The sequence below is a fragment of the Oncorhynchus keta genome, chromosome 9, assembly GCF_023373465.1.
Source record: "Oncorhynchus keta strain PuntledgeMale-10-30-2019 chromosome 9, Oket_V2, whole genome shotgun sequence".
In the NCBI taxonomy this organism is placed as follows: Eukaryota; Metazoa; Chordata; class Actinopteri; order Salmoniformes; family Salmonidae; genus Oncorhynchus; species Oncorhynchus keta.
Genome location: NC_068429.1, coordinates 16,173,772 through 16,187,095, shown reverse-complemented (window position 1 = coordinate 16,187,095; position 13,324 = coordinate 16,173,772). Strand labels below are relative to the sequence as shown.

General features: G+C 45.9%; 1 protein-coding gene across 9 annotated transcripts in view; it reads right to left on the bottom strand.

Moving 5' to 3' along the window:
• Nucleotides 1–13,324, bottom strand: part of LOC118387351 (endophilin-B2) — an 88,374-nt gene that overhangs the window by 41,732 nt on the left and 33,318 nt on the right. For 5 of the 9 annotated variants that reach the window (XM_052525356.1, XM_052525358.1, XM_052525359.1 and 2 more), the window contains 4 exons: nt 11,140–11,229; nt 10,378–10,478; nt 10,240–10,254; nt 1,745–3,545 (listed from right to left, as the gene is read on the bottom strand). In XM_052525356.1, coding sequence (XP_052381316.1) covers nt 3,227–3,545; nt 10,240–10,254; nt 10,378–10,478; nt 11,140–11,229 — 525 coding nt within the window. In that variant the 3' untranslated portion in view covers nt 1,745–3,226. Of the gene's footprint in view, nt 1–1,744; nt 3,546–10,239; nt 10,255–10,377; nt 10,479–11,139; nt 11,230–13,324 lie in introns of those variants that run through there. The other 4 variants (XM_052525362.1, XM_052525364.1, XM_052525363.1 and 1 more) reach the window with 3 other exon arrangements.

Below are 13,324 nucleotides of genomic sequence, written 5' to 3'. Positions count from 1 at the left end.
CTCTCTCTCTCGACCTACCTCTCTCTCTCTCTCTCTCTCTCGACCGACCTCTCTCTCTCTCTCGACCGACCCGACCTCTCTCTCTCTCTCTCGACCGACCTCTCTCTCTCGACCGACCTCTCTCTCTCGACCTACCTCTCTCTCTCGACCGACCTCTCTCTCTCTCTCTCTCGACCGACCTCTCTCTCTCGACCGACCCTCTCTCTCTCTCGACCGACCTCTCTCTCTCTCTCTCTCGACCGACCTCTCTCTCTCGACCGACCTCTCTCTCTCTCGACCGACCTCTCTCTCTCTCGACCGACCTCTCTCTCTCTCGACCGACCTCTCTCTCTCTCTCGACCGACCTCTCTCTCTCTCGACCTCTCTCTCTCGACCGACCTCTCTCTCTCGACCGACCTCTCTCTCTCGACCGACCCTCTCTCTCTCTCTCTCTCGACCGACCTCTCTCTCTCTCTCTCTCGACCGACCTCTCTCTCTCTCTCGACCGACCGACCTCTCTCTCTCGACCGACCTCTCTCTCTCGACCGACCTCTCTCTCTCTCTCTCTCTCTCTCGACCGACCTCTCTCTCTCTCGACCTCTCTCTCTCTCTCTCTCTCTCTCTCTCTCTCGACTCTCTCTCTCTCTCTCTCTCTCTCTCTCTCTCTCTCTCTCTCTCTCTCTCTCTCTCTCTCTCTCTCTCTCTCTCTCTCGACCGACCTCTCTCTCTCTCTCTCTCTCTCTCTCTCTCTCTCTCTCTCTCGACCGACCTCTCTCTCTCTCTCTCTCTCGACCGACCTCTCTCGACCGACCTCTCTCGACCGACTCTCTCTCTCTCTCTCGACCGACCCCTCTCTCTCTCTCGACCGACCCCTCTCTCTCTCTCGACCGACCTCTCTCTCTCTCTCTCTCTCGACCGACCTCTCTCTCTCTCTCTCTCTCTCGACCCTCTCTCTCTCTCTCTCTCTCTCTCGACCTCTCTCTCTCTCTCTCTCTCGACCGACCTCTCTCTCTCTCTCTCTCGACCGACCTCTCTCTCTCTCTCTCGACCTCTGACCTCTCTCTCTCGACCTCTCTCTCTCTCTCGACCTACCGACCTCTCTCTCTCGACCGACCGACCTCTCTCTCTCGACCGACCGACCTCCTCTCTCTCTCTCGACCGACCTCTCTCTCTCTCTCTCTCGACCGACCTCTCTCTCTCTCTCTCTCTCGACCGACCTCTCTCTCTCTCTCGACCGACTCTCTCTCTCTCTCTCGACCGACCTCTCTCTCTCTCTCGACCGACCTCTCTCTCTCTCTCTCTCTCGACCGACCTCTCTCTCTCTCTCTCTCTCGACCTCTCTCTCTCTCTCCTCTCTCTCTCGACCGACCTCTCTCTCTCTCTCTCTCTCTCGACCTCTCTCTCTCTCTCTCTCGACCTCTCTCTCTCTCTCTCGACCTCTCTCTCTCTCTCTCGACCCTCTCTCTCTCTCTCTCGACCGACCTCTCTCTCTCTCTCGACCGACCTCTCTCTCTCTCTCTCGACCGACCTCTCTCTCTCTCTCTCTCGACCGACCTCTCTCTCTCTCTCTCGACCGACCTCTCTCTCTCTCTCTCGACCGACCTCTCTCTCTCTCTCGACCGACCTCTCTCTCTCTCTCTCGACCGACCTCTCTCTCTCGACCGACCTCTCTCTCTCTCGACCGACCTCTCTCTCTCTCGACCGACCTTCTCTCTCTCTCGACCGACCTCTCTCTCTCGACCGACCTCTCTCTCTCTCGACCGACCTCTCTCTCTCTCGACCGACCTCTCTCTCTCGACCGACCTCTCTCTCTCGACCGACCTCTCTCTCTCGACCGACCTCTCTCTCTCGACCGACCTCTCTCTCTCGACCGACCTCTCTCTCTCGACCGACCTCTCTCTCTCGACCGACCTCTCTCTCTCGACCGACCTCTCTCTCTCGACCGACCTCTCTCTCTCGACCTCTCTCTCTCTCTCGACCTGAGCCCTCTACCTGACATGACTCCTTGCTGCCCCCAGTCCACCTGGCCGTGTTGCTGCTCCAGTTTCAACTGTTCTGCCTGTGATTATTATTTGACCATGCTGGTCATTTATGAACATCTTGGCCATGTTCTGTAATAATCTCCACCCGGCACAGCCAGAAGAGGACTGGCCACCCCACATAGCCTGGTTTCTTCCTAGGTTTTGGCCTTTCTAGGGAGTTTTTCCTAGCCATCCTGCTTCTACACCTGCATTGCTTGCTGTTTGGGGTTTTAGGCTGGGTTTCTGTACAGCACTTTGAGATATCAGCTGATGTACGAATGGCTATATAAATCAATTTGATTTGATTTGAACAGCGTTGCCTATGGGCACAAACCCCCCGTCACTGGACCAGACAGGACTGGTAAAAAGTGCTCTTCACTGATGAGTTGCGGCTTTGTCTCACCAGGCGTGATGGTCGGATTCACGTTTATCGTCGAAGGAATGAGCATTAGACCGAGGCCTGTACTCTGGAGTGGGATCGATTTGGAGGTGGAGGGTCCGCCATGGTCTGGGCGGTGTGTCACAGCATCATCGGACTGAACTTGTTGTCATTGCAGGCAATCTCAACGCTGTACGTTACAGGGAAGTCATCCTCCTCCCTCATGTGGTACCCTTCCTGCAGGCTCATCCTGACAGACACTCCAGCATGACAATGCCACCAGCCATACTGCTCGTTCTGTGTGTGATTTCCTGCAAGACAGGAAGATCAGTGTTCTGCCGTGGCCAGCGAAGAGCCCGGATCGCAATCCCATTGAGCACGTCTGGGACCTGCTGGACCGGAGGGTGAGGGCTAGGGCCATTCCCCCCAGAAATGTCCGGGAACTTGAAGGTGCCTTGGTAGAACTGGCCAATCTGGCAATAACTGGCCAATCTGGTGCAGTCCATGAAGAGTTTATAACCATATACAATTTCAGTTGCACATCTTTGAGTGATGGACTGTGCCATCCCCAAGACCTCCACAATGGATTAGTCCACACAGACAGGCGCGAATCAGAAACTTTAGTTTTTTTGCTACTGCTCGACTAAAGAAATGTCGTTCGACCAACAGCCTATCGAACAAACAATCGCCCAGCCAAATAAATGGGTCAGCCCTAAAAGAGAGACAGAGGCTAACTTGTTAAATGTCCCAGATTATGGGATGCAGTTTGTAACATGCCATTACCAATTGGCATTTTGTAGACAAAAGATTGCAATGTTTGTATTTTGTGGCACGGAATTGATATTTTTTACATAATACAGCATGTTCCAAATGGTTCCCCATAGCAGATGTGAACCATGGCTGCTCCTACCTCGTCGGCCAGTAAGGAGAGCTCACTAGTGTCGTGGGCGTCGTAGTCATACAGGACCTTTGCCTTGCGGTGGCCTGTGGAAGGCTGCTGCACATCCTGGATTTTCAGTGGGCCAGAAGGCTCCCGAGCGATGCCAGGAGTGGAGGTGGAGGCCAGGCATGGGGGTGAGACCCCTGGCAGGGTGGCAGAGGAGACGGGGGAGGGGCATGTGGCAGAGGTGGAGGGGTTGGCGTTCGAGGCAAAAGAGTTTGGGTACCTGGGGTCAGGTTACGGGAGAGGGGAAGAAGAGGGGGTCATAAGTGATAAATTAGGGTGCTAAGGTGATAAAGGAATAATATTTCCCAAGCAAGTACATATTTAGAATGTACAATACCTCCAGAAAGTATTCATACCCCTTCACTTATTCCACAATTTGTTGTTTTACAGCCTGAATTGAAATTGGATTAAGGATTTTTTGTTTTACCCATCTGTACACAATACCCCATAATTGCAAAGTAACATTTTTTGTTGTTGAAATCTTTGCAAATGTTTTGAAAATTAAATACAGAAATATCTAATTTACGTAAGTATTCACCCCCCTGTGTAAATACTTTGTAGAAGCACCTTTGGCAGCGATTACAGCTGTGAGTCTTTCTGGGTATTTCTCTAAGAGCTTTCCAAACCTGGATTGTGCAACATTTGCCATTATTCTTAAACAAATTATTCAAGTTTTGTCAAATTGGTTGTAGGTTGTTGCTCGACAACCATTTTCAGGTATTGCTATAGATTTTCAAGTAGATTTAAGTCAAAATTGTAACTCAGCTACTCGGGAACATTCACTATCTTCTTAGTAAGAAACTCCAGTGTAGATTTGTCCTTGTGTTTTAGATTATTGGCCTACTGAAAGGTCAATTCATCTCCCAGTGTCTGGTGGAAAGCAGACTGATCCAGGTTTTCCTCTAGGATTTTGCCTGTGCTCATCTCCATTCAATTAATTTTTTAACCTGAGAAACTCCCAAGTCCTTAACGATTACAAGCATACCCATAACATGATGCAGCCACCACTATGCTTGAAAATAAGGAGAGTGGTACTCAGGAGTGGAGGCTCCTCCTCATTGAATTTCATACAATTTTAAATAGTGAAACATTAAAAGAAATTATGCATTTTAGATAAAACTATGCTAAATATATTCACGTCACCAAATAATTGATTAAAACGCACTGATTTGTAATGAAGGTTATGTTGCCTAGCTGGCTATGATTATTCAACATTGGAACTCTTCCAAGTCAAGGTAACCTTTTGGTTTTATTAATTTATTGCCACCGGGGCCCGCCAGTGTAAATGCTGAACTGCTTGCTAACTATACACTGTACTGTATGATTGTAACAGGTTTACTAACACGTTCGTTCTAGTAGCTATGTTGACTTAACTTTAGCTAATATTGCAACGATGTAGGCTGTGTGTAGCAGTTAGCCATTATGATATGAAAGTTTGGACACAGACAGTTTGTGTGTTGTGCACTGAAGTCCACAAGTGAATGGAAAAGGTGAGAGGAGAGCACGTAGATGCGAGTAGGAATTATCCAATGATCAAAGGGATCATGCTGTTTGTATATGGCTGCTATGAAAGTGAACAGTGTTTGCGTGTGATCAGGGGTGTATTCACTCCCCCGATTCTGTTGAAAAACCATTCTAAAATGGAAGCAAACATAACTGAATGTGTCCAATAGAAACTCTCGTTTGCAACTGTTGGACTAATGATTACACCCTAGATCAGCTAGATGCAGGCAATATTGTGCAAGGCGGTATTGAATGTGTCAATGTCTGTCACCTTGATTACAAAAATGTCTCTCGACTTGTGCATCTACGTTGTAAACTTTCATTTATAGGCTAGGTTTCAGCAACCTCATGATGGGTTTAGGGAACATTTTTGTATCATGTATATCAAATCAAAAGTTTATTTTCACGTGCGCCGAATACGACGTAGACCATACAGTGAAATGCTTACTTACAGGTCCTAACCAACAGTTCAATTTTGAAGTTAAAAAAAGGTATTAGGTGAACAATAGATAAGTAAAGAAATAAAAACAATAGTAAAAAGACAGTGAAAAATAACAGTAACGAGGCTATATACAGTAGCGAGGCTATAAAAGTAGCAAGGCTATATACAGGCACTGGTTTGTCGGCCTATTTGAGGTAGTATGTACATGTAGGTATGGTTAAAGTGACTATGCATATATGATAAACAGAGAGTAGCAGTAGCGTAAAAGAGGGGTTGGCGGGTGGCGGGACACAATGCAGATAATCCGGGTAGCCAAAGTGTGGGGGCACCGGTTAGTCAGGCTAATTGACGTAGTATGTACATGTAAGTATGGTTGAAGTGACTATGCATATATGATAAACAGAGTAGCAGCAGCGTAAAAGAGGGGATGGGGGGCAGGACAATGCAAATAGTCCAGGTAAACACTTGATTACCTGTTCAGGAGTCTTATGACTTGGGGGTAAAAGCTGTTGAGAAGCCTTTTGGTCCTAGACTTGGAGCTCCGGTACCGCTTGCCATGCGGTAGTAGAGAGAACAGTCTATGACTGGGATGGCTAGGGCCCTCCTCTGACACCGCCTGGTGTAGAGGTCCTGAATGGCAGGCAGCTTAGCCCCAGTGATGTACTGGGCCGTACTCACTACCCTCTGTAGTGCCTTGCAGTCGGAGGCCGAGCAGTTGCCATTCCAGGCGGTGATGCAACCAGATGCTCTCGATGTTGCAGCTGTAGAACCATTTGAGGATCTGAGGACCCATTTGAGTTTCCTGAGGGGGAAATAGGCTTTGATGTGCACTATTCACAACTGTCTTGGTGTGTTTGGACCATTCTAGTTTGTTGGTGATGTGGACATCAACCTGCTCCACTGTAGCCCCGTAGATGAGAATGGGGGCGTGCTCGGTCCTCCTTTATCTGTATTCCACAATCATCTCCTTTGTCTTGATTACATTGAGGGATAGGTTGTTATTCTGGTACCACCCAGCCAGGTCTCGGATCTCCCTACATGCTGTCTCGTCTGCAAACTTAATGATGGTGTTGGAGTCGTGCCTGGCCACGCAGTCGTGGGTGAAGAAGGAGTACAGGAGGGGACTGAGCACGCACCCCTGAGTGGCTCCAGTGTTGTCGATCTGCGTGGAGGATGTGTTGCAACCTACCCTTACCACCTGGGGGCGGTCTGTCAGGAAGTTCAGGATCCAGTTGCAAAGGGAGGTGTTTAGTCCCAGGATCCTTAGCTTAGTGATGAACTTTGATGGTACTATGGTGTTGAACGCTAAGCTGTAGTCAATGAATAGCATTCTCACGTAGGTGTTATTTTTGTCCAGGTGGGAAAGGGCAGTGTGGAGTGCAATAGAGATTGCATCATCTGTGGATCTGTTTGGGCGGTATGCAAATTGGAGTGGCATTTCATGGCTACAAACATGAGTGCTATGGGTCGGTAGTGATTTAGGCAGGTTACCTTAGTGTTCTTGGGCACAGGGACTATGGTGGTCTGCTTGAAACATGTTGGTATTACAGACTCAATCAGGGACATGTTGAAAATGTCAGTGAAGACACCTGCCAGTTGGTCAGCACATGCCAGGAGCACACGTCCTGGTAATCCGTCTGGCTCCGCGGCCTTGTGACTGTTGACCAGTTTAAAGGTCTTACTCATGTCAGCTACGGAGAGTGTGATCCCACAGTCATCCAGAACAGCTGACGCTCTCATGCATGTTTCAGTGTTACTTGCCTCGAAGCAAGTATAAAAGTGATTTAGCTCCTCTGGTAGGCTTGTGTCACTGGGGAACTCATGCTGTGCTTCCCTTTGTAGTCTGTAATAGTTTTCAAGCCCTGCCACATCCGACGAGCGTCAGAGCCGATGTAGTATGATTCAATCATAGCCCGGTATTGTCGCTTTGCCTGTTTGATGGTTTGTCAGAGGGCATAGCAGGATTTCTTATTAGCTTCCGGGTTAGAGTCCCGCACCTTGAAAGGAGCAGCTCTACCCTTTAGCTCCGTGCGCATGTTGCCTGTAATCCATGGTTTCTGGTTGGGGTATGTATGTACAGTCACTGTGGGGACAACGTCCTCGATGCACTTATTGATGAAGCCAGTGAATGATGTGGTGTACTCCTCAATGCCATGGGAAGAATCCCAGAACATGTTCCAGTCTGTGCTAGCAAAACAGTCCTGTAGTTTAGCTTCTGCTTCATCTGACCACTTTTGTTTTTATAGACCGAGTCACTGGTGCTTACTGATTTGACTTTTGCTTGTAAGCAGGAATCAGGAGGATATAATTGTGGTCAGATTGACCAAATGGAGGGCGAGGGAGAGCTTTGTATGCGTCTCTGTGTGTGGATTCCTTAGATTTCGTGCACCAGCTGTTGTTCACAAATATGCACAGACCGCCCCCCTCGTCTTACTGGAGTGTGCTGTTCCATCTTGCCGGTGCAGCGTATATCCCACTAGCTGAATATTCATGTCATCATTCAGTCACGATTCCATGAAACATAAGATGTTACAGTTTGATGTCGCGTTGGTAGGATATTCGTGATTGTACCTCGTCTAATTTATTGTCCAAGTAATAATGACGGTAACGGCAGCTTTCCCACTAGCCATCTGCGGATCCTTACGAGGCACCCCGCTCTGTGTCCGTGTCTCTAACTCTTGCCAATGACAGGGATGTTGGCCTTGTCGGGTGTTTGAAGTACATCCTGTGTGTCCTGCTTGTTGAAGAAAAGATATTTGCCTAATCCGAGGTGAGTGATCGCTGTCCTGATATCCATAAGCTCTTTTTTGCCATAAGATGCGGTGGCAGAAACATTTTGTATAAAATAAGTTACAAATAACGCAAAAAAAATACACCAAATAGCACAATTGGTTAGGCGCCCATAAAACTGCTGCCCTTTCTTCCCGGCGCCAATTTTTACAGGTAGTAGCCTAAACCTATAGATGTTACATTGATCTGGGTGAATGGAATATGAATGACCATGATTCAATATGGTGTAATAGAAATAAGGCCATGCTCATTAAAAAAATGATCGTCCTCCCTCATCTTAAACGGCACCGACCGCCACTGGTACTTAGTAAAGTGTTGTATTGGATTTGCCCGAAACATAACACTTTGTATTCAGGACAAAAAGTTAATTGATTTGCCACATTTTTTGCATTATTACTTTAGTGCCTTGTTGCAAACAGGATGCATGTTTTGGAATATTTTTATTCTGAATAGGCTTCCTTCTTTTACCTCTGTTAATTAGGTTAGTATTGTGGAGTAACTACAATGGTGTTGAGCCATCCTCAGTTCTCCTATCACAGCCATTGAACACTAACTGTTTTAAAGTGACCATTGTCCTCATGGGTAAATTCCTGAGCAGTTTCCTTCCTCTCCGGCAACGGAGATAGGAAAGACGGCTGTATCTTTTTCTAGCCAGAAGCTAGCCAGTTTACTGGCTAACGTTAGTATTAAGCTAACCACGGTTTTTGGTCATCAGCTATCCTTTAGCTCGAAAAGCTATCGCCAGTTTTGTACAACGCGACTCAGACCAGAACATACGGACCTATTTTTCTATCCATATCCCCGGATTTCAACCCCAAGCTCTGGACATTTACACCTGGATCTAGCAGCTAGCTAGCTGCTATCCGTGTGCCGATGCAGAGCCCCACCGGGCCTTCACGACTGGACTACCGACGTTATCTGCCCGAGGGTGTTATCCAACTGGCCCCTCTGTTGCGACGTTACCTGAGCGCCCATCTGCGGCCCACTAATCGTTAGCGGTCTTATCGGCTGCTATCTGAATTGGTCTATCGGACAAAAATCTCTGAAACTGGAAACACTTATCTCCCTCACTAGCTTTAAGCACCAGCTGTCAGAGCAGCTCACAGATTCCTGCACCTGTACATAGCCAATCTATAATTTAGCCCTAACTACCTCTCCCCCTACTGTATTTATTTATTTTGCTCCTTTGCACCCCATTATTTCTCTACTTTGCACATTCTTCCACTGCAAATCTACCATTCCAGTGTTTTACTTGCTATATTGTATTTACTTTGCCACCGTGGTCTTTTTTTTGCCTTTACCTCCCTTCTCACCTAATTTGCTCACATTGTATATAAACTTATTTTTCTACTGTATTATTGACTGTATGTTTGTTTTACTCCATGTGTAGCTGTGTCGTTGTACGTGTCGAACTGCTTTGCTTTATCTTGGCCAGGTCACAATTGTAAATGAGAACTTGTTCTCAACTTGTCTACCTGGTTAAATAAAGGTGAAATAAATAAATAAAAATCTTGGTAGTGACTGGATGTGTTGATACACCAGCCAAAGTGTAATTAATAACTTCACCATGCTCAAAGGGATATTCAATGTCTGTTTATTTTTGTATCCCCCCCCATCTACCAAAAGGTGCCCTTCATTGCGAGGCTTTGGAAAACCTCCCTGATCTTTGTGGCTAAATCTGTGTTTAAAATTCACTGCTTGACTTGGGGACCTTCCAGACAATTGTATGTGTGGTGTACAGAGATGAGGAAGTCAAAATCATATTAAACACTATTATTGCACACAGAGTGTGTCCATGCAATTTATTATGTGCCATTTTTACTGCTGAACTTATTTACGCTTGCTATAACAAAGGGGTTGAATACTTAGACAAAAGACATTTCAACTTTTCATTTTTAATTAATTTTGAAAAATGTTGAAAAATATAATTCCACGTTGACATTATGGGGGTATTGTATGTAGGCCAGTGACGCATAAAAAATAAATAAAAACTACTAATTTTTCAAAAAGGAATCTATTTTAAATTCAGGCTGTAACACAACAAATTTGTAGGAAAAAAATCAAGGGGTGTGAATACTTTCTGAAGGCACTGTATTTACAAATACGCACAAATCACTCTTAAAACACAAACGCAACACTACAAACAACACTATCATCAACAACAACACTAGTTACTTACGTATCGCTGTTAGCACTGCCAGCAGAGAGAAAAAAGGGAAATGTTGAAGAATTTTCCCATGTATGTAAACAAAGCCACTTCAACCCACTCATAAGGGTTATGATTCATCCAACTATACCTCCGTAGTAAAGTGCTCACCTGCTCAGTTCTTTCTGCAGCTCCTGCATGTACTGGTGACACTGGGCATAGTATGTAGCCTGGGCCTCCACAAACTCATGCAGGCAGCGCAGGTGGTTGACCTATCAGGGAAAGGGGGGACAGGGTGAAAGACAAGAAACAAGTTGTACTTCCAAAAGCCTGGTTTCACACATTCAATGGTTTTCACAATGATTGTTACTAAACCGCAACGTTACAGTTTATATTTGCTGGAGCAAAATTGGCTGAATACTTCTCCCATCTGTTTAGGCTCTAAAGATCTAATCACTCACCCATCTTAGACACATAGGTTGTGAGAACTGGTTAGAACCTGCTTTTTTGTTTGTTTGACTGATTTAATGGAGTAGAGTTACCCCTGATCTCTAGCCCTGATCCAGCATCCTCCCCAGACCTAGTGCTGTTTCCCTAGGTCTGGGCTTTCCGTGACTAGTGTGTGTGTGATGTCTCTGGACTCACGACTAGTGTGTGTGTGATGTCTCTGGACTCACGACTAGTGTGTGTGTGATGTCTCTGGACTCACGACTAGTGTGTGTGTGATGTCTCTGGACTCACGACTAGTGTGTGTGTGATGTCTCTGGACTCACGACTAGTGTGTGTGTGATGTCTCTGGACTCACGACTAGTGTGTGTGTGATGTCTCTGGACTCACGACTAGTGTGTGTGTGATGTCTCTGGACTCACGACTAGTGTGTGTGTGATGTCTCTGGACTCACGACTAGTGTGTGTGTGATGTCTCTGGACTCACGTGTGTACTGCTGATGCCCTCCAGTAGCAGCCGGGTGACCTCGGCCTGTCTGTCAAACTCTGTCTGAGCCACACGCAGCTCCTGCTCCGCCTATAGGAGAAGACGGGAGAGACCACATGAACACCCACATACACTGAGGGTACAAAACATTAAAGACACATTCCAAATATCAGTAATTTAGTAATCTCTCGTGGACAGATTAAACTGGAAGTGACAACTTTTTTACAATAATTTTACTTCTGGGTAACCAAGATTAGTTGAAGAGGCTAATCTCTTGCACATCTCAAATCAGATATGGGACGGACTGATTTAGGCAAGGTAAACTGGGGTAGGAGGGCTAATTGTGTTTCGTGCCCATCTGTGCAGAGGAGGTATTGTGATACCTCACATCTCAAGATGAGGCTACTTAATGTTAGATCCCTCACTTCCAAGGCAGTTATAGTCAATGAACTAATCACTGATCATAATCTTGATGTGATTGGCCTGACTAAAACATGGCTTAAGCCTGATGAATTTACTGTGTTAAATGAGGCCTCACCTCCTAGTTACACTAGTGACCATATCCCCCGCGCATCCCGCAAAGGTGAATTTCAATTCCCCCCCAAAAAGCTGTTTTCGTATTTTGAGCTTCGAGTCATGAAATGTATGCAGCCTACTCAATCACCTTTTTATAGCTACTGTTTACAGGCCTCCTGGGGCATATACAGTGTTTATTTTAACTTTATTTAACTAGGCAAGTCAGTTAAGAACAAATTCTTATTTTTCAATGACAGCCTAGGAACAGTGCCTTGTTCAGGGGCAGAACAACAGATCTGTCAGCTCGGGGATTTGAACTTGCAACCTTTTGGTTACTAGTCCAACGCTCTAACCACTAGGCTACGCTGCCGCGTTCCTCACTGAGTTCTTATTGGACCTTGTAGTAGACTATCGGACAATCACAACAAATAATCTGCTCAGACCCCCACCAAGGATCATCAAAAGTCGTGATATACATTCTCGGACAACCCAAAGATTCCAAGATGCCCTTCCAGACACCCTCTGTCTACCCAAGGACGTCAGAGGACAAAAATCAGTTAACCACCTAACTGAGCAACTCAATTTAACCTTGCGTAATACCCTAGATGTAGTCGCACTGCTAAAAACAAAAAAAACATTTGTCATAAGAAACTAGCTCCCTGGTATACAGAAAATACCCGAGCTCTGAAGCAAGCTTCCAGAAAATTGGAACGGTAATGACAATCCAAAATGTATTTTTGATACTGTCGTAAAGCTAACTAAAAAGCAGCATTCCCCAAGAGAGGATGGCTTTCACTTCAGCAGTGATAAATTAATGAACTTCTTTGAGGTAAAGATCATTATCATTAGAAAGCAAATTACGGACAACTCTTTAAATCTGCGTATTCCTCCAAAGCTCAGTTGTCCTGAGTCTGCACAACTCTGCTAGGACCTAGGATCAAGAGAGACACTCAAGTGGTTTAGTACTATATCTCTTGACACATTGATGAAAATAATTGGCCTCTAAACCTTCAAGCTGCATACTGGACCCTATTCCAACTAAACTACTTTAAGAGCTGCTTCCTGTGCTTGGCCCTCCTATGTTGAACATAATAAATGTCTCTCTATCCACCGGATGTGTACCAAACTCACTAAAAGTGGATGTAATAAAGCCTCTCTTGAAAAAGCCAAACCTTGACGCAGAAAATATAAAAAACTATCAGCCTATATCGAATCTCCCATTCTTCTACAAAAAGGTTAGAAAAGGCTGTTGCGCAGCAACTCACTGCCTTCCTGAAGACAAACAATGTATACGAAACGCTTCAGTCTGGTTTTAGACCCCATCATAGCACCGAGACTGCACTTGTGAAGGTTAAATGACCTTTTAATAGTGTCAGTCTGAGGGTCTGCATCTGTCCTCATGCTCCTAGACCTTAGTGCTGCTTTTGATACCATCGATGACCACATTCTTTTGGAGAGATTGGAAACCCAAATTGGTCTACACGGACAAGTTCTGGCCTGGTTTAGATCTTATCTGTCGGAAAGATATCAGTTTGTCTTTGTGGATGGTTTGTCCTCTGACAAATCAACTGTACATTTCGGTGTTCCTCAAGGTTCCATTTTAGGACCACTATTGTTTTCACTATATATTTTACCTCTTGGTGATGTCATTCGGGAACATAATGTTAAC